Below are 22,103 nucleotides of genomic sequence, written 5' to 3' on the forward strand. Positions count from 1 at the left end.
TGGTCAAATAAAGGTTTACGTTTTGAAACATGAACGAGCACGTCGTATTAACGTTTGTGGAACTTTATTTATGACCATTAATTAAAAAAGAAAAGCTTAGAAATAATATAGCTTACCCAATAGCCTATATTTACATACAGGGTTGCCATGTCCACAGTTTTCCAGCGGAATTAAGCTACTTTTAAACGTTTGCCTTGGGTTTAAAGTTTGACAAAGGCCTTGCATAAATTATATTTGACTGAAATGCTTGTATTGAAATATTTTATATTGATAAAACTGTGCTTGATGTTAAGTTTTGTGATCACTAAAACTGTATAACAGTTACTTTTTTTAAATATGTAGGCTATTTTAGGTATGGGAATGGCATATTTTGAGTTTTGATATTTGAGATATGGTCATTGGGTTACTTTTGGGCTAGTTTTGTTTTGAGGACCTGGCAACCCTGGCGGCGAATCTTACAAAAACCGTTAAACAAGAGCAGCGCGCGAACATGCACTTTTACCTCACGAAATTATATCGTTTAAAGTTATGAAAATAGCATATGTGGAAGAAGTGACACTGTCACAATTCCATCATAATTGATAAACTTTGAATTAAATCAACAATGCTGTCTGTTTTGAGCAGCTTTACTGCAGAATTTGAATTAGTCTAATAGTCATATTTGATGAAGTTCGCATCGTTCCGGTTTATTACTGCGCAGCTGCTTTGAAAATTGTTGAAGCGCTATAATAGCATTGAATTTAGAAAGGTGAAATATTAAAAAAAAGACAAAACTGCATGGAGCCTCAAATTTCACACTTTTCTTTACCGATCTACTGTTTGTTGTACTCATTCACCATTAAATCAGAACTGACAATTCTTATTTATCATGGAATATTGCAGTATTTCATATAAATGGAAATAAAAATTGACTTCATGGTGACTTTATATGCAGAATCGAGTTGTGTGAAGGAGTTCGACCACTGTTCTGTCATTCCTGACGGCGACACTAGATGGCGCTGCACACCAACACTCATCCACTCAGTCGTGTCCCGATGAGACCTGGGCTGTATCCGAATTCACCCCTCATTCACTATTCCCTACATTAATACTATATAGTCAACTGAATGGGTGGATGAAAACGAGTGAGAGGTATGTCATTCGGATGAAAACTATCAAATATCATCCTTATATTGTAATCATTACGTTATATTGAGGTGCATTATGGTATTGAACTTGATAATGTCCACTATGGTTTTGGACACCAAATGGCTGTGTCCTCAATAGGAGGTGATTTCAACCAAGTGTTTGATCACAAACAGTCCAGGTGTGAACCATTCTCACCTCCTGAGACAGATGTTCTTACCAACACATCAACTTACCTGTATATTCTATATGTCCCAATTGGTGATCATAACATCATTAATCTGTTTTATGTTGCTTTTACTAGCTTATATGCTGGGCCGTAAAAAAACAAACAAAAAAACAAAAAACAGGTTGTTGTTTTCAGGACCTCTATTGACTGGAATTTCAAATGACTTATCCTTTGATTTATCCCATGTCCTTGAAAGCACATTCGGCCTGTTTACACCGGATGACCCTGGACAGACATTAATACCAGATCAGAAATCAGCTGATTGAAACACTGGAAAAGCACAAACATGTACAGACTTCACCTTCAGTTTACAGTGGCAGATCAGTGACTTTTGGATAAAAGCATCTGCTAAATGAATGAATCTGAAGCACATCTGCTGACTGAAATCACTATTAGCATTCAGCTCTAAACACACTTGTGGTGAGATTAAAACTCAGTTCAATCATGACACTCTCAGAAGATTTTTAGCATGGTAATGGATACGACAAGGTTAACGTATTTGGTTTTGGCAGAATAGATCTGCTGCTGAATTGCTGCTGCTGCTTATGATTATTGCTGTTGTAGATTATTGCTGTTATTGTAGATCATTGATGCTGCTGCTGTTTATTATTGCTGTTAGATTATTGCTGTTGTTGTAGATTGCTGCTGCTGCTGCTTTTGATTATAGCTGCTGATAATGATTATTGCTGTTGTAGATTATTGCTGTTATTGTAGATTATTGCTGCTGCTGCTGATGTTTATTGCTGTTGTAGATTATTGCTGCTGCAGATTATTGCTGCTGTTGTAGATTATTGCTGTAGATTATTGCAGCTGCTGCTTTTGATTATTGCTGCTGCTGATGATTATTGCTGCTGTTTATTATTGATGTTGTAGATTATTGCTGCTGCAGATTATTGCTGCTGTTGTAGATTATTGCTGCTGCTGCTGTTGATTATTGCTGTTGTAGGTTATTGTTGATGCTGATTATTGCTGCTGCTGTAGATTATTGCTGATGCTGATTATTGCTGCTGCTGTATATTGCTGCTGCTGCTGTTGATTATTGCTGTTGTTGTAAATTATTGCTGCTGTAGATTATTGCTGATGCTGATTATTGCTGTTGTTGTAGATTATTGCTGTAGATTATTGCAGCTGCTGCTTTTGATTATTGCTGCTGCTGTAGGTTATTGCTGCTGCTGATGATTATTGCTGCTGTTTATTATTGATGTTGTAGATTATTGCTGCTGCAGATTATTGCTGTTGTTGTAGATTATTGCTGATGCTGATTATTGCTGCTGCAGAGCAAGTACAGGAACTTGCTACTGCCAATATATATGCTGACATGCTGCTGCTGCACAAATATTATCAACCAATCAACTTGTGCCAAGTAGTTAACACTGAGAATATCATCAGTTTGCATTAAGAACCCATCAGCCTGCGCCATCTAGAGTTTCAGGACAGAACTTGGCATGTGTGTTTTAATGTGCAGTGAGTTCCACAATACCTGGAGTTTTCTATATGTTAACTGATCTGCCTTTCAAGAATTATCTGTCTGGACAAACTACTATGAAATATTAGTGATTTAAATGTTGCTTGGAAGTATTTTTTTTTTACTCAGAATACATGCATCATGTCTGCAGTTAATGCATTAGATCCTAACAAATTTCCAATTCATCCTCAGACTATGTAAATTCCAGTTTTGCGTATCACGGACCGTTTTCACATTTCTGACACTCTCGGAAGTCGTCATAGTTGGGTAAATGTCTATAGTGTTCAAAGGGAGATGACAGCAAACATCATTTTTGCTCAATAGCAAAAGAAAAAAAGCATTTCTATGACTTTCTAAAGAGGAAAAAATATCCATCACCCCCTCAGCCGTTGTATTAGAAACACAGCAGCGTGACCTAGTTCTTTGTAATTCAATGCCAAGGTAATGTAAGACAAAGTATAGTTTAAAAATACACGTTAATCATTACAGTATGTTAAAAGGGTCCATTATCTGGTCAGATTTTTTCAGTGTCCTTTAGCCATGTATTTATGAAACACAAATTTTACTCTAACTTCATTGTTTTTAAATAAAAATACTGCATTGCACACTTTCCCAGCAGTGAAATGGAAGAGGACCGGGTGGTGGAACATTCCATCATGCCATGAGGAAACTGGAGGCTTTCTGATAAAAACATCAATTACTGCTGAATAAACAGAAGCTCAAAGCCGACAGAGATTGTGCCTTTATGAGAAGGCCTCGTCCTCAGCGCCTCTCACACGGCTGAGCTCTCCAGATGTTGATTTAATTACACGTTAATAATCTCGCCGGCACAGAGCCAATTGGCACACCCTTACCGGACAGAAAAGAGGGTTGTTCATATGAAGGCAGCGCAGAAGATAAAGCCATCCATTATGGATTCCAGCTCCTCCAACTCCCTCAGGCTCAATAAGAACACCGGCAGGTGGGGGATTTTTCTTTTGCCAAATTACTTTGACGTTATTGGAGGAGGAAAATACAGAGAAAGATCTAGATGAACTGTGGGGCGGTTGGACAGATGAGGTGAGCGGCAGGTTAATGTAGCAGACAAATGACCCAATAAAAGCAGAATTGAGATGAACGACGCCGTCCATCGGCTGAGATGCCTCGAACCATCGGCTCCTTACTGAAAAATAAATCGTGATAAATGACAAAGAGCCAACGCCGGAGCATTTATACATATATATAAACGACAAACTGATTCATGGCAAAGGACGTCAGTGTTTGATAAAGTAGATCATTTGGTGTAAACATTTATTGGTTCTCAAAACTGAAATAAAAATGGACTTGCACCAGTAAACATTAAACAGCCTTTCAGACTTCCACACGTATTTTCATAAGAAAAAAATAGATTTTTCTGTATATATACTGAGTTTGTATAAATGTGCAACTTTTTGTCGTTTTTCTCTTTTTATTTTTCCCCGGTAAGAATATATTAAAAGACCCAGAATTGACATGACGCGTGTGAAAACAAGAAACACAACCGTTCAACTTATTAAAAATGTGATCTGCTGAGATGCCGTATGATTGGTTTTAAATGTCTTAAATTAAAAAACAAAGGGAAATAAACAATAACAAAAAAAATGCTGTCGCTCTTACTGGCGTCTATTCCCACAATTCAGAGGAAACTGAATTATACAGCTACTTCATAAATTATTTACACAAAAGCAGGGTGTTTGACATGAGACGGCGAGGCTCGTTCGTCTTTGTTCGTCTGACTGAAGGCACACCACGACACCCCCGTGTGAACGCGTCACACTGAGAGCCGATGGCTGGTGAAGAAATACAAATGTGAACGACTAAAAATCAAACCAAAAAAGTCCATCTGACGTGTTTTAATACTAGAATATTCAAATAAAAAACAAACAAACCAATAAATGCAGATAAAAAAATAAAGAACAACACAGTTCCGGCTGCATTTTGATATGTTCCAGTCAACTGTCCAATGAGAGAGCAGAACACTTTCAGTTCGGATTGTTTTCTTTTTCAAATGGCTAGAGCTCAAACTCCCGCCGGCTGTTTGTCAGTCAGTCAGAGCGCCCTCATGTGGAAGGGTGACGGCGTCATTGGGAGTCTGAAGCGGGAGAGCTGTAGGTCCTGTGCGGCGTGTGCGAGCAGGACTGTTTAGGAGGCCGCGGGGTCAGCGCTGGAGGAGGGAGATTTGGCGAGAGAAATCCTGAAGCTCCTGTCCTGCACAGGCCTCCGTACGACTGATGCCCGCGGCACACGGACGATCACTGGAGGAGACACAGACCGTCAAAAAACACACTGACTCTCATAACAAACTCAATACACATACTGAAGACGCTACTTTGTGTCAAATACAGTCCTGTGGTCACATTTGTGCAACAACGTCAACACAAGCAAAATGCTGAAGGTAAAAAAGTAGCAGCCGACTAATAGGAGTGTTTTAATGGCCACAGGGTGCTGTCTAAATTAGCGCGTTAATGCATGTGATTAATTTTTTCAGTTTTACACGTTAAAATATTTAACGCAATTAACGCAGCATCCATTTTTTCCGTCATAATTTGGCTAGCGGCACATTATATGATCACGTTCTTATTCACACAAATGCTTTTAAACCATTCAAGAGCCAAAAGACAAACGAGAACGCGCTGTCTGTGAATGTCATGTCATGTGACACACACACGAGTCGTGTGCACAGAAAGACGCGCACCACAAACAATAACAGAATTCTGACAAAATGGCGGTTTTGTCGAGTATTCTCATAAGAGAGTCTTAAACGAGTTAAATAACGTCTTAAATGAACTTAAAGAGTTGTGAGAAAATGAGATGCGCGTCATGTTCGGCAGCGGCAGCTCTTAAAGTGACTCATAAACTAGCTGCTGTGATGATGTCTGTCATTGATGTTCATCAAAGAACAAAGATAACAGAAAATTGTAGCTTTAATAAGGATTAATCTATATTTAATTTATAATTTATGCAACTTCTGTATATTTCCTACCTGTTAGACAGGTAAATATGACATTATAATGGGTTTATGTGAAGATTGTTTTAAGTTCACTTAAATTAAAAGTTTTTTTTTTTTTAAAGCCTAACAAATGTTGAAATGTAATGTTGAATGTCTATAATTAATGTTTCATAGAGACATCAGTAGCAGTATTAATATCAGTGATACTGGCCTTCATTCATAAAAAGATGACATTAAACAAATATTTATAATATACTGTCTTTGAGTTGTTTCTACATTAATTTGGAGAGTAACTGTAAAATTATTTACAGAAAAAATGTGTGATTAATTACTCAATTGACAGCACTAATATTATATATATGTATGAAGAGTTTGGTTCCAAAACGCTATAACTCCATTTTGATTAATTTGAGTAAAAATGTGTTTTCTTTACCAAGAAAGTGGCAAGATGAAAACCACTATTTTCTGTTTCAAACTTTCACATAGCATCTTTTGATTATAGAAACATTAAAAATTTAAATTTACATTTTGATTTTAAAAGGTTTATTATAAAAACGGATTATTTCCCCCCCAAAATGCAATAAATCCATGACACTTTTTTTTTTTTTTTTTCAAAATGCAATTAATCCATCAATATAAAAGTTATTTTTCTTATTGAAAATACACAACAAAGTAAGTTGATTCACATGTATGACAGCCTCTGAACATGTCAGTACTAATCTTATATGCAGGCATTTGACTAAAAATGCATTCAGTCGTTGCTCCCAAAATGAATTCAACGAGTCATCTTGTTAATGTTATAAATTAATTATGTCTCTGTTTGTCATCACCGATTAAAGAATATCTGGCGCCACCGCACGATTAAAATAAACACATTTACAGAGTACATTGGTATTAAAAACGGCTTTTAAAAACTGTCCATGATTCAGTTTTGGGGACCGTGACAGAAGTTTGATGCTGTCGTGGAACAAGCAACAGCTTGACCGAGTGCCTCATCTTCTTAATTTCCTCACGTAAATGATTACATTTCGATGACTTGTGTTTCTTCCTCACCGCAGAAACCACCACAGGTTCATCAATGCCGTCAAAATTATTCATTTTTCTGTTTTTGTTGATCACAAAGTACAAAGTAGATAAATAAAACTAGGATGCCGGGTGTATTCAGAGCGCCGCCATTACTGTTTACAGTGCGTGGAATGGTGCGCTGTGATTGGTTGAGCGGATATATCGCGTTCTGCAGAGAAGGGAGACTGGCGTTTGTCGCGTTTTGGAAAGAAAGGGAGAAAACATGACAGAATAACACGACGGATATCGTATTTTGCGCAAAATTAATAAATGACTTTTCAATACCGACCAGATACAATACTGATTTTGGCAGAAACTCATTTTTGAAAATGGCGTTTATCTCATTTTGGAACCAAACTCTTCATATATATATATATATATATATATATATATATATATATATATATATATATACACACATATAATTATTTATTCAATTAATTTTTTTCTCAGGAATTTTACCATTGGTTTTCTCAAAGTGATAACGTGTGCTTACATGATGAGAAGAAACCTAAAACGCTTTATAGCTAAGGCTGAAAAAATTGTCGACAAATGTTTTTGTTGTCGAATAGTTGTGTGATCTCATACAGTAACCTATTTTTTGTTTTTAGGGCCTGCAATACTGCGGTTTGACCAGTGGGGCGCTGTAGCGAAACTGTAATGTAATAATCAACCAAACATACTGATTAATCAGTGAAATAATCAGTGATTAGTCGATTAATCATTCTATAATAATCAGATTATCAAAATAATCATTTGTTGCAGCCCTATTTACACCTCTGACACGTCAGTTTGACACTGTAATGTGTAGCTGGTTTATTCCATTAAGTCGTGTTCACTAAACGATCACTAAACTTTTGCCATGAAATCACTCTGATTGTATGATAGATTTATTTTTTAGAAATTTATATTTCAGAAAACTGAATAGGGGAAATAGTCTTGAAACAATTATTTTTTCATACTTTTTCAAACTGCGCCAAAAACCCTGAGTTTCCCTTTTTTTGTTAAATCATTTTGTCAAATAAATAGCCAAATAACCAAGTTTAGTGTTTTGTTCTTTCATCATATTTAAAAAAAAAATAAATAAAAATAATATATATATATATATATATATATATATATATATATATATATTATATTTTCCTCATATTTTGATGGATTAATCGAACTTGCAGGGTCACCTACACTGAGATCTGTAGAAACCACTTTCCTGTGTGGCTTCCTGCCTCGACCAGCGTGTCGAATCCCTACAGGAGCCTAAACAGAAGATGAAAAACAAATTTATTTAACAACCGCACACTTTCTGTCACAATCTCAGGCTGAATTTTCAGTGCTTTTATTTTATTTGCACATATTCTGGTCACAAATAGAGTTGAGTGTTGAGGAGATAATTCTTTTTTTTTTTTACAAGAAAAATTCATAGCTGCCAATTTTTGTGAATTGCAAAAAAGTGACTAATCAGGATTCACTGTAAAGCTTGTTAAGTACATGTTAATGTGATCTGAAATGTGATTGGTGGGCTGACCTGACTGGACACCATGGGCGGAGCCTGAAGTAAGGGAGGGCGAATCTGAGGGCTGTACTGGAGCGTCTGGCCCAGCAGAGGATAGCGAACGTCACCTGACACAACAACACACCTAATGAGCCTCACGACGACTTCAGCACTTTAATAAACACCATACAGAACAAGAGGACTCACCTTGTCCTGAAACGAAGGATCTAGAGAAGTGAGGCATGATGGGAACAGTGTTGAGGCTGGGACGGATGTTCTTTACAGTAGTGAGGTGTGCAGGTGTGGGCGATTGGGCCGGCGAGATGGACGGGCTGCCGATCTGTGGACTGCTCTGCGCACAAAGAAAGTTAAACATCTAAATGATGCGGCATTCATCACATGACAGAATCACATCTAACATCAACAAAGATGTGTTTTACAAGCTCCCACTAAACAACTACATTTTATGAACTCATTAACCGTTAAACTTTACACAAGAGCATATTGATGTGCATTAAAGTGAGTTTGTTGTTGTCAAATCTGCACATGGATCCGTTTTGAACACAAAATAAACAAATGACAAATGACATGACTTACTCGTGACGTGTCCAGACAGCAGATCTCGCTGGGCTTCTGTGTGCGCGTGTGCTCAGAGCTGTAGTATTTGTTGTGTTTCCACTGCGGGGGTGAATGCGACTGAAGCTGCTGCGACGCAGGTAACGCCAGGTGCATCATCACCATACCACCTGATGGGGGCGGAGCACCTGTCAATACACACACATTGGGTTTTCATGTTTTATGAGGAGACATAATGATTTTTATACTGTACAAACTGTATATTCTATCCTCTAATCATAAATCTACCCATCACAGAAAACTTTCTGCATTTTTACATTTTCAAAAAACATCACAGTGTGATTTATAAGCTGTTTTCCTCATGGGGACCAAAAAACGTCAAGGATTTCAGATATTTGTGGGGACAATTTGTCCTCATAACGTAGGGTTTTTTTTTGCTATTGGAGTAAATGGTTGTAGTTTCCGTTCACTTCCATTCATACGCATGGGAATGTGTCAGACCGGAAACGCAAGCTCAAACAAAAAGTTTTGCATTTTGCTGCGTTCCAAAGTTCAAGTTTGTTGAACTCTGACCTGCGAATTTGCATCACGTGAAGACATGCGACCAGTAGAAGATCGATTCGTCACGGCATGACCTCTTGGCTGAATTAAAATAATTATATTTTTGCAGTAAAATCGAGTAGGATGTATATTTTTGCATTTTGAATGTATTACTAAAAGTTATATATTGAATTCACTTTATAAAAAAAGATGCTGTAGTCTGTGACATCAAATCACGACCGTTGCAGCATCCGATGAAACTTCGCACGTTCAACGTTCAAAGTGTGACCGTGGCTTTACCAAACTATAGCCAAGTTTCCATTACAGATTTGCACAAAACTTTTGCGATATTTTCTAAATGTCGATAAAAAAATATTGTGAAATGACAGTGTTTCCGTTAACTCATGTTATGCAATTAAAACAATTTTTTTCCGTCAGCTAAATTCACTGTTAGATTAGATCGATTACACTAGCTATTCACTCGAAACGCGCATACTTACGACTTACGAAGAAAGTGTAACGCCTCTCGCAGTTCAAAACGCTTACGCTACGTCCTACGCCTTCCGTATTTAACTTACGAAGAAAATGTAAAACCCTCACAGTTCAAAACACTTACGCTATGTCCTACACCTTCCGTATTCAACTTACAAAGAAAGCGTAACGCCTTGTTCTACGCCTTCCGTATTCAACTTACGAAGATAGCATAATGCCTCTCGCAGTTCAAAACGCTTACGCTACGTCCTACCCCTTCTGTATTTAACTTACGAAGAAAATGTAAAACTCTCGCAGTTCAAAACGCTTGCGCTACGTCCTACGGCTTCCGTATTTAACTTACGAAGAAAATGTAAAACCCTCACAGTTCAAAATGCTTACGCTATGTCCTACGCCTTCCGTATTCAACTTACAAAGAAAGTGTAAAACTCTCGCAGTTCAAAACGCTTGCGCTACGTCCTACGGCTTCCGTATTCAACTTACAAAGAAAGTGTAACGCCTCTCGCAGTTCAAAACACTTACGCTATGTTCTACGCCTTCCGTATTCAACTTACGAAGAAAATGCAAAACGCTCGCAGTTCAAAACGCTTACGCTACGTCCTACACCTTCCGTATTCAACTTACGAAGAAAGTGTAACGCCTGAAAACTTACATGTGTGCGATCTATATGGGAGTTTTTGCGAAATTGACGTGTTTCCATTGGGCGTATTTGCAATTTGAAGGACAACGGAAATGCAGCTTATGACGACTTCTGCTCGGAAAGAACCCTGGAAATGTGAAAAGTAGGTGATATATTTTATATGCAGATGTAATTTCACTAAGAAAATTCTGATTAAATGGTTACAACAGCGGCACAATAAGTCAAAATACTGCATTGGAAAAGAAATAGATATCCAGACGTCTCATTGTGTCAACACTGAATCAAGAGCCATTCAACACACTGCAGAAGAGCCACAACAGGTTTAAAAGGACGTTCTTTCTTTTACTGCTTAATCAAATTAAACCACAAGACGCTTGTGAAGGGGAAGAGAATCTAATTTGAGCATTTGAGGAGCCCTTCTAGCCTCCTCTTTTAATTAGTTATTAAAGACGAGCGATGGAGAGACGCCACAGAGCGATCAGAGCGGCTCGCCGCGAGAAGCCATTCACATTAATGGAGGACACATCAACTGGAAATGAGAATTATAGCAGCCGTGAAGGCCTTCTTTAAGATAGCCATAACCGCGAACAAAGCAGCACAGGAATTACTTTTTAATTACCAGCCCATATCTATTCAATAATGGGATTGTTGGGAGCAGAGAGTGTCATTTCAATTAGCACCTTTATGCCTCGCAGGAAACGACACGAGGCTGAAGGTCACGACAATGAGCTGCATATGGGCGTCTCTGAATTATAAGCCGTTCTGCTCGCTCGTGTTCTACAGACATCCTTTGTGGAGACACACAATTTAATTCCAGGGTCTGAAGAAAGGACGAGTCTGACTGTATTGTGCTGCGATCAGTGCTGAGAATCAAGGAGGCCAAAAGACAAAGAGGAATAATGTGGATCTGAGAAACTAATGTCAGAACTAGCACTATTTAAATGGCAGCATAAATGCTTTCTTTTAAAGGGGTGGTTGATTATGATTTCATTTTTTTATACTTTAGTGTGTAATGTTGCTGTTAGAGCATAAACAACATCTGCAAAGTTTACGACTTGACATTAACATGACGGCACATGCTAGTCGATGAGTTGAATCAACTCCACAGCAACTACATAAATTTATCCACTAACCATTCAGAAATGTCTAAAAGTTGTAACTTCTTCCTGAGTCTCTCCATCAGTGTCGACTCCGGTTTGAACAATGTAAGGCTGAACACCGTTACCGACAATCCTCATTTTGGCTGCGTGAGATTCTCCAGCTTTGTTGTTGTTGAGCAACCGAAGCACGAGCTGTTAAAGCTCCGCCCTCTTCTGGAAAGGGGGCCGGGAGCAGCGGCTCATTTGCATTTGCACACACAAAAACGGTGTGTTTTTGCTCACACCCAAATAGGGGCAAATTTGACAAGCTATAATAAATGATCTGTGGGGTATTTTGAGCTGAAACTTCACAGACACATTCTGGAGACACCAGAGACTTATATTACATCTTGTGAAAAGGGGCTTTAAAAGAACTGAGTATGAACGGTTAGATCGAGTAACGTCACACAACAAACAAGCGGTCATCATGACATCTGCAGTGTTTACTGAGGTTTGATGACCATTAAATTGAACAGTTGAATATCAGTTAAATATACAGTACCAGTCAAAAGTTTGGAAACATTACTATTTTTAATGTATTTGAAAGAAGTCTCTTTATGCTTTTTAAGCCTACATTTATTTATTTAAAAATACAGAAAAAAACCAGTAATATTGTGAAATATTATTACAATTTAAAATAATGATTTTCCATTTTAATATACATTAAAATATAATTTATTTCTGTGATGCGAAGCTGAATTTTCAGCATCATTACTCCAGTCTTCAGTCACATGATCCTTCAGAAATCATTCTAATATGATGATTTATTATGAATGTTGGAAACAGTTGTGCTGCTTAATATTATTTTTTATAACCTGTGGTACTTTTTTCAGGATTCTTTGATGAATAAAAAGTTAAAAAAGAACAGCATTTATTTAAAATATAAATCTTTTGTAACAATATACACTACCGTTCAAAAGTCTAATTTTTTTCTTTCTTTTTTTTTTTTTTAAATAAATTAATACTTTTATTCAGCAAGGATGTGTTAAATTGATAAAAAGTGATAGTAAAGACTTTTATTTTGAATAAATGCTGTTCTTTTTAACTTTTTATTCATCAATAAATCCTGAAAAATTATCAGAGGTTCTAAAATAATATTAAGCAGCACAACTGTTTCCAACATTGATAATAAATCAGCATATTAGAATGATTTCTGAAGGATCATGTGACACTGAAGACTGGAGTAATGATGCTGACAATTCAGATTTGCATCACAGAATTAAATTATATTTTAAAAGTATATTAAAATAGAAAACCATTATTTTAAACTAAAAATATTTCACAATTTCACAATATACAAAATAGAATTGTATTGGTTGTTTTCTTTATGGTAAAAAATGTCCCAGCAGTACGTTAATACGTTAGTAACATTAGTTAACACATTAACTAACAATAAGCAATACAATAATGCATTAGTAAATGTTGAAATTAACATGAACTAAGATTAATAAATGCTATAGAAGTACTGTTCATTGTTAGTTCATGTTAACTAATGGAGCTTTATTGTAAAGTGTGACCAAAAACCATCTAGTATTTCTTGCGTTTTGTTGAAATCCTTTCATAATAATCCACACAAGAATCATTTAAGGTAGTTTCCAAATTATAATAAAAATCCTTTAGGATTTTAGAGTGGGATTTCTCTGTGCCTGATAAATATTTAAATGGATTTTAGTGAAAATTAATGAACAAATGAGCAAGTTAAATCAATAAATGATTGACTTTGTATGATAGCTATCCAAGTGTAGCTAGAACGTGAAATTGGCAAAAAACAAACCAGCTGATGCACTATTTAATTTTACGGTAATATAATGCATTATATCTTTGCATAAATAATTGTAACCAATGTTAAAATGCAGTATAATATTTGCAGATTCCTTGTTACATCTTAAATTGGTTGTTCGTCACGTGCTTTAATGCTTTATACTTTCTAAAGGTGTAACAATGAATAGATAAGTATTATAACTGTGGTTTCAAACATCATTGTCTGAATCTAGTGCAAAGAGGAAGAGGACGAACAGCCTTATGGGTCACCACGGGGTCCGTACCTGAGCACTGCTGGGCGGGAATCTGTTGCGAGCTGCAGGGAGGCGAGGTGCGGTGGAACGGCATCTGCTCTGCTCCTGGAGGAGGCAAGAACCCCATGGAGGAGCTGCGGAGACAAACACAAGCAAACACTTTCGCTTACGATGCCAAAACCACGTCACCCACATTCAGCTCTGATCAGTGTGACACCTGATCAATGTACAGGTGTAGGAGAGAAGAGCGCCAGCTCAACACAGCCAATGAGCAGATCATCAGTATTCGCAGCGCTGGATCGTCTCTAGCGGTTTAATAAGGACATGAGCCGTGTGACGCAGCTGCGAGGAGCCGTTCGCCCATCTGTGAGCCGCTTCACATGAAGGATGTGCTGCGGCGAGATCGCTCTCCTCACGGGACACGCCGCGTTATATTAAGACCAGCTGCATTTCTGGACTTATAAATCATCTTGAACGTGGCCTACTAAAGTCAAGGTCCCAAGAGACGACGAAAGCGAGCGAGCGACCTCTTCCTTACAGCTCTGCACACCCATTTTACACCAGACTGAAAGCCTTTTCATTTCTGGTTTCATCTCTGTTTGTAGCAGATTAAATGAGTCTGAATATATTATTCTGAAGAAAATTCATCAACGGACACATTTAAAATCGTTACTGAATTCACCAGATTTTTACAACAGCTGTCTGTTTTACACAGGCAGATCATACGTTTTCTGTGCTTTTATTGTAATTATGACACGCTCCAGATCTGTTTCTGATTAGCACACATAAATGTTTTATTTTTTTACTCTCCAGCCCTGAACGTCACTGAAACGCTCACAGCTCCTATTAACATTGACATTTAAGCATTGAACAGATGCTTTTATCCAAAGCCACTTGGTGCACATTTTATCATTCCACACATTCCCTGCGAATCAAACCCGTGACCTTGGTGTTGCAAGCGCCATGATCTACTGTTTGAGCTACAGGGATGCAGACAATTGGCTAATTTTGCTAGTGGTATTGACTGTCAAAAATCCTACAAAATTTGTTTGGTAACAAATATACATAAAACAATATATCAGGGTCTTCAAGCACATGCGCAAAAAGGTATAATGTTTTAATTAGCAAGCCTGTAACCATCTCGATCATAGATGGAAAAGACAGCTAATACAGGCAATTTACTATAGGAAATTTATGGTTTATAAAACTTTTTAACAGTTATCACGGTTGAGCCAAAAACCTAGGACTAGTTCTCCAAAGTTGATTTTTGAAATAATCTCCAATATTTAACGAACGATTCGATGGACAGTGGCGGTTCTAGAGGCAAAGTTGCTAAGAAAGAGGAGTTCTAACATGTGGTACGAATGTCGTGGGCGTGTGTGAAAAATTGCGCAATACACAAACCTTTAAGAATGTGAAAAACGGGAAGGCACCCCCCGGTGGCCGATTTCTTTTGAATTTCTCACAGGCCTCTAGGGCCGTGACTCAAACAGACCCAGCAAGATTCGTTCCGATTGGTCTCCGTTAACCTTGTCTGATAGCTGCTCAAATTTCATTGGCCAATGGCGGCCATGTTTTTTGAGATACGTCAATGTCCTCATAGACAGTCGTGGCCCCTCTGGCAAAGACACTACATGCCAATTTCCAAGTCAATCGGACTAACGGTGAAGTAGTTATAGCTTGTTTCATGTTTTTTTTTGCTGTTATAGCACCACCAAGTGGCCAGTTGCCACGTCCTTTTTCACGCGACCACAGAATTCGTTTTTACACAGGTGTGCTGAGTTTGGTGAAAATATCTCATTCCGTTCACAAGTTATAGTCATTTTAGTAAAAGTGGCTCCGCCCACTTCAAACGTTTTGGCGGCCCTTAGCGACTGTGAATCGCAATTTCTTTTTTTCTTTGATAATTACTGACAATCCGACTCTGGAGAATCTCACTGCACTGGTTTGGTTCCCATCAGGCCAAAAACCTAGTACTAGTTTGCAAAAGTAGGTTTTTCAAAAAAAACCCCCCCCCCCAAAAAATCCTTATTTTTCACTGCTGTAGCACCCCCGTCAGGCCAATCGGGGCGAGCCTTGGTGACGGTTTACCACCAGCCCTCAACATAGCAGACGTAGAAGATACTTTTTGCACCTATGTGTATTGTAGCATATTATAAAATATTAATTCAGTGTATATGTATTTAAAATTAACGCCTCTCCGAGCTGACATGCGATGGGAAAAGAAAGAAGGAAGAGTTCAGAAAAAAGGAGGATTCAAACTCGGTCGTGTCAAAAGCTAACCTAACAGACCTTACTCTCCATGCCACTGCTCCAGTTACCAGCAAGATTTCTATTGTAATTTTGTCTGGTTTAATTAGGCGGAGTTAGTGTAAATAGCCATATTTACCATATAAAGCCATAACGCGTTTTATTTCGATTAATCATACAGCCCTAATCTGTAGTTTCTAGAAGAGATCTGAATGCATCAATGCTTATGGAAAACAAATAAATAGTCCTCTTTCATTTTGCAAATAAATACAGCTGTCAGTGTAACTGAATCAGTTCAAGACATCCGTACCTGACGGCGTTCTGTTGGTGAGGAGGTACGATGCTGTAGTAGACCTGAATGCTGGACGCAGGCACGGGCGCATGGCTGACGACGGGCTGCTGATACGTCTGCTGCGGCACAGCCGGGGCTCCTTGAGGCACAGACACCTGACACAGAAGATGTCTTTACTGTACGTTCTCATCAACACATTTCACTGACAGAAATTAAACTGCTCATCATGCGACAGCTCTATAATCACTAATGTGTTATAATGAACAGCTCTGTGATGATGGAGTGAATGCAGCATTCACCTGATAAGATGGCATTGACAGATACTGGACCATCATGCCTTGCATCTGACTTCCCATATTGCTGTGTTGGCTGCTGACCAGCGTCTGATTCTGTGGCGGCTGGATGACGTTCTGGTAGTTCTGCTGCTGATTTGGCATCACAGTTTGGTAACCTGAAGGAACGTACAGAAACAATTGAAAACGCAACAATGCAAGCGCTTCAATAGCATATATACGTGTAGTGAAACTGAACAAAAGTGGCAGAAATACCCAATTAACCATTTAATGTCCACTTACAAAACAAAATCATCCTTTCAATGACCAATAAACAATCTCTGTTTATTCAAATTATTATTTATTTATGTGTATAGCACTTTTCATACATAAAATGCAGCTTGATGTTCTTCGCAAGGTAAAATACAAACATAAATTAAATTACGAACTATGAACATATTTTGACCAACAACCAGTAATAAATGAAGATGCCAAGTTATATATTTATATCTCTTAATTCTGATTTTACCTCTCGGAATTGAGAGATATAAACTCGGAATTGAGAGAAAAAAAGAAAAAAAAAACTACACAAAAAAAATATTTCAACTTAAAATTTGTCGTTGTACTAAGTTACAACTTGGATATTCGAGTTGACTAAACTTAAAATTTTAAGACTTAAACTTGATATTTTGCCTTTTTTCCTCAGAATTGTGAGTTTATATCCAAATCCAAAGATATATTATGTCCAAATTGAGAAATATAAACTCGCAATTGCAAGAAAATTGTCACAATTGTGAGATAAAAATATTATAAGTTTAAATGTTATCTATGCAAAATGTTACAGGTTTAAATATTTCATGCTGTAACTATAGGACTTACATTATGCTCCCTATGAACTGCATATGAATATTATATGTAGATCTATTGTTTACATCAAATGCATGCTTTAATAATAGACTAATCATTCCGATTCTGACATCCAGCACAAGGCGAAATTTTTTCCTCTTATTCCGTGGATCTCGCCTGTTTTCCTCCACTTGTTACCACTGTTTTTCTGCCAACACAATGTGCACGCAAGTGCAGTGACGTAACTGTGACGTCTGCTTCCTAAATGGTCTATATGCTCTCTACTTTATTTTATTAGCACTCTGGCTGCTGCGTTTTGTATCAACAGGGTTCGTACAGATACTGTAAAATGAAATTCCAGGACTTTCAAAGACTTTAAGCACTACTTTTTTGGTTTTCAAGGACTACAATAAGAGATACTATGAAAAAGATATCGCTTTCCTTATACAAACTGATTTTTACCTCATGAATATATGATTGACCTGAAAAATGAAAGCTGTATCATAAACTTGGATATTTATATGAGCAAAATCACACACATAGCCATGCGAAATGGCTCTATATCTATACAAGATGAGCTGCAGTATTGATTGTGTGAAAAGATTGTTTTATTAATCAAATTAAACACTAATTTCATATATATTGTCTTTCAATAATTCAAGCACTTTTCATAAATATGGCTGTTTTCAAGGGTTTTCCAGGACTTAAAATTTCAAAAGGTACTTCAAAGCACTTTAAGCACCTTGTATGAACCGTGAGCTTAGATAAACAATCAAGATGATAAAATATAAATGCATTAATTATTTAATTTCTTAGCATCATCCAAAGCTAAAAGGACGAATACCGGCAATATTTCTCAGTTGATTAAAAAAAAAATTGTCACTATTTATATGAGACTTAAAGGATTAGTTCACTTCAGAATTAAAATTTACTTATAATTTACTCACCCCCATGTCATTCAAGATGTTTATGTCTTTCTTTCTTCAGTCGAAAAGGAATTTCGTGACCTTTCCAACGTGATTAAGTAATGCGTGGCTCATCACAGAGCAGTGCAAGACAAGCATTTGTGGTTAAAAAGTATATCATTTTTATTTATTTTAGAAAATGACAGATCGTTTCTCTAGATAAGACACTTATTCCTCGTCTGGGATCGTGTAGAGCTCTTTGAAGCTGCACTGAAACTGACATTTGGACCTTCAAACTGTTGGAATGTTTTCCTCAAAAACCATAATTTCTTTTCGTCTGAAGAAAGAAAGACACAAACATCTTGGATGACATGGGGGTGAGTAAATTATCAAGAAATTTCAATTCTGAAGTGAACTAATCCTTTAAAACTCAAAACGACACCCAGGTTCTTTACTTTGTTCTTAAATATTCAGTAAGAAAAGATCACAAGGGCCTGCCAACAAGGATGATAATCATCAGAGCTGGATGCGCCATCAGCTCTCAAACTCACTGTAGAGCTGGTGAACATGATGCATGTTTGTTTCACTGCAGTACTGAGCTCAAATCTCTGAATTCAGATTCATGTCGTCATAAAGCTTGTCAATTAAAGCAGAGCTAGCTAATGATACCCTTACTATCTAAACGCTTTAAATCACTGATGATCTCACCAAAACAGCGGCATTAAATTGCCTCTTATTATCCGCGCGCACGCGCTCCCAAAATGACAATAGCTTACATAATAGCTGCCCACGTTATGCCTTTAAAAGCTTCTACATGTAAGATGGTAATTTACACGTACGGCGAGCAGAAAACGGCCCATTATAAGGCAGGATAATTTGCATTGGTGTCAAGGTTATTGGGGGGAGCGTGTAACTCCGTGACGCTATCAAACACACTCTCCCTGCGGGAGGAGGGCGTTTTCAATTTCTGCTGGCTTTTGGCCAAAGGGACGGCAATCAATTTAGCCCAGAAGTGGGACAAAAGAAACGGACGGCCCGCGGCGAGGAGATGGTGAACGTGAGCTATTTTTAGCTCTATTCTCTCACCTCCACTTAGAAGCAGGGCATGATGGGAATATAATATTAAACACTCTGGGTTCTGGCTGAGCGAGCAGGTACAGAAGAGGAGAAAATGTTTTTCACGCAATTCTGCTGCACGCAGCGGTTTTCAGTCTCAGATCTCAGCGCTGCAGCGTCAGGAACATCTGAAGGGTTTGATTTCTAATCATTTTCATCTCAACCTCTTCACACATTATTCCTCATTTTCCTTTCAGATGCAAATGAAATGTTCAACTAGAAATACACAGTTCTGTATTTTCATTAGAGACGAGCTGCAAATGTTAGAAAACCTCTTGACTTTAAACCCAACAGGATTCAGAATTCATCTGATGTTTGTAAATCAGCTTCACATGCGTCTCATCCAATCAGAATCAGAGTCTGAACTCTCTGTTTTGAGACTTCGGTTCCATGAAGCCGTTTTTACACGTATTCATTCATTTGATACAAATCTTCTGATTTAATACACAAATACAGAAAATCAAAATGAAGCAGCTATAAAAACAGGCATTATGACATGACCACTGAAACATTTTATCATTTAATTTCCTGAAAAACAAACAAAAAAACAACTATTTCACATGATCCTTCAGAAATGATTCTAATATGCGGATTTGCTGCTCAAGAAACAGTTATGTTGCTTCATATTTTTTTGGAAACTGTGATACACTACCATTCAAAAGTTTACAAAATTTAAGATTAAAAAAAGAAATGAAATACTTTTATTCAGCAATGATGCATTAAATTGAACAAAAGACATTTCCCGTTCTTTTGAACTTTTTATTAACCAAAGAATCCTTAAAAATAAAGATGTATCACGATTTCCACAAAAATATGAGGCTAAACAACAGTTTTCAACATTGATAATAATGAGGAATGATTTCTGAAGGATCATGCGACACTAATGATGCTGAAAATTCAGCTTTGATCACAGGAATAAATTACATTTTACAATATATTCACATAAAAAACAGCTATTTGAAACTGAAATAATTTTCACAATTTCACAATTTTTACTGTATTTTTGAACAAATAAATGCAGCCTTGGTGAGCAGAAGAGACTTCTTTCAAAATGGTTCAAAATGTTTGATTGGTAGCGTAGACCATTAATTAACATTAATTACCAGCAGCTGACCCAAAATGGGAAACATGTTCAACATTTTATGCAAACAACACCGGATTTGAAGGCTTAATGTTGTGTGGCAGTCAACCCGATCACGTGACCTTGCAGACGCAAGATTAAAGACGACTCAAACGCAGCTTGATCCGATGTTCGAGGAGGAGTGAGGGGCTGGAAAAGAGACCGGTTCACTGTGAGAATCGTAGGGTGTCTCAGACAGTGCCTCGGCCCCGCATTCAGCCGCTCCGACAGAACTCACCGATGACAGTCGGCTCACGAAAACACTGCAAAGCTCCAGAACCTAACGAGCTCCTCTCACGGTTCTCAAAGGATCCGTTTTCAGACATTCAAAGCATGAGGGATGTTTTGTTTTAAGCAGGAAGCTTTTCCAATTCATCCAGTAAAACATCTGTCACCACACACAGGACGCAGAATAGCACTGAAGTGAACAATACGATGAAATCAAAACTCTTTGTGTCTGTTCAAAGGGCCAAATGCCACGAGTTCTCCTTCAACAATCTTTGTGTGTGTGAAACACAGAGAGACAGAGAGAGTGTAGATAAAGAACAAGTGCAACGAGCGGACCAGTTATTAACACAAACTAAAATCAACATGAGCTCGAAGAAATGAAGGGAAAACAGCCTCCTGTGAACTGTTGCAGTGACGGATGAGAGCGAGTGTTATTGTGCTGATAACAGTCAACACACACGATCCTGAGCTAAAGTCACATTAGATGCTTGACAGAAACAACTGTTTTAAGATGACTGTTTCTGACTTTTGCTTTAAGGCCCGATATACTCACGGCAAAGATCTTTTTCGTTCTTCGCTTAGTGGCAAAAAGATGTTGGAAATACACTGTTAACGTTAACATCCCGACGTCGTTCACGCTGCTGAGAGCGACATTTAGATAAATATGTAAATATGTGCTGCGCACTTTTCTTTCGATAACAAAATAAACAAAAATGACAGAGGTGAGAAAACAGCCGTTCAGAAAGCATCTGATCATAGTGATGTGGATATCACCAGCTCTGCGATTCAGCACTCCAGTCAAGTAAAGTCACGTTTATTTAGAAGACTTTATACAACAGATTGCTTTAAAGCAGCAGCTTTACAGTATTAAATATGAAAAACAGTGTCAGTGTCTCTTTCAATTAGAATTACAAGTTCAGTTTCTACTATAAAGTGGCTCTATAATGTGCTTTTTACTCACATCTGACCTTGACGGACTAAACAGAAGAAATTGACCATCATAAAAGAAGGCGGGGCCTCAGAGCCACACCTACCTATCACATCATCGCCACGGACCAGCCAGAGCGAACTTTTCTGGAAAAGTCGTTTCGGACACCTGAAATGAATTTCGTTTTGGCCTGATTTTGTCTGAATTGATGTCACACCAGTTCGTTCTTCGATTTTGCTCAAAGTGTATCAGGGCCTTTAGTGTGGCAATAGGAGATATCGGTTCTAGATTTCCAAATCCAGTGAGATTTTTGGATGAACCAGGAGAATCAGAGATCACCATCATTGAGTTAATCTGGGATCACATGATGAAACTACTGAGACTAAAATATATAGAATAA

The 22,103-nt window shown here is 37.6% G+C and overlaps 1 protein-coding gene across 10 annotated transcripts in view; it reads right to left on the reverse strand.

The window, feature by feature from the left end:
* Positions 1 to 4,078: 4,078 nt before the first annotated feature.
* Positions 4,079 to 22,103, reverse strand: part of LOC127518519 (R3H domain-containing protein 1-like) — a 65,616-nt gene continuing 47,591 nt past the window's right edge. For all 10 annotated transcript variants that reach the window (XM_051905303.1, XM_051905305.1, XM_051905310.1 and 7 more), the window contains 8 exons: positions 16,588 to 16,739; positions 16,307 to 16,443; positions 13,777 to 13,880; positions 8,942 to 9,108; positions 8,552 to 8,696; positions 8,378 to 8,472; positions 8,038 to 8,109; positions 4,079 to 5,092 (listed from right to left, as the gene is read on the reverse strand). In XM_051905303.1, the coding sequence (XP_051761263.1) occupies positions 5,090 to 5,092; positions 8,038 to 8,109; positions 8,378 to 8,472; positions 8,552 to 8,696; positions 8,942 to 9,108; positions 13,777 to 13,880; positions 16,307 to 16,443; positions 16,588 to 16,739 (875 nt within the window). In that variant the 3' untranslated portion in view covers positions 4,079 to 5,089. The remainder of the gene's footprint in view (positions 5,093 to 8,037; positions 8,110 to 8,377; positions 8,473 to 8,551; positions 8,697 to 8,941; positions 9,109 to 13,776; positions 13,881 to 16,306; positions 16,444 to 16,587; positions 16,740 to 22,103) is intronic.

This window comes from Ctenopharyngodon idella, chromosome 9 (assembly GCF_019924925.1).
Source record: "Ctenopharyngodon idella isolate HZGC_01 chromosome 9, HZGC01, whole genome shotgun sequence".
Classification (NCBI taxonomy): domain Eukaryota; kingdom Metazoa; phylum Chordata; class Actinopteri; order Cypriniformes; family Xenocyprididae; genus Ctenopharyngodon; species Ctenopharyngodon idella.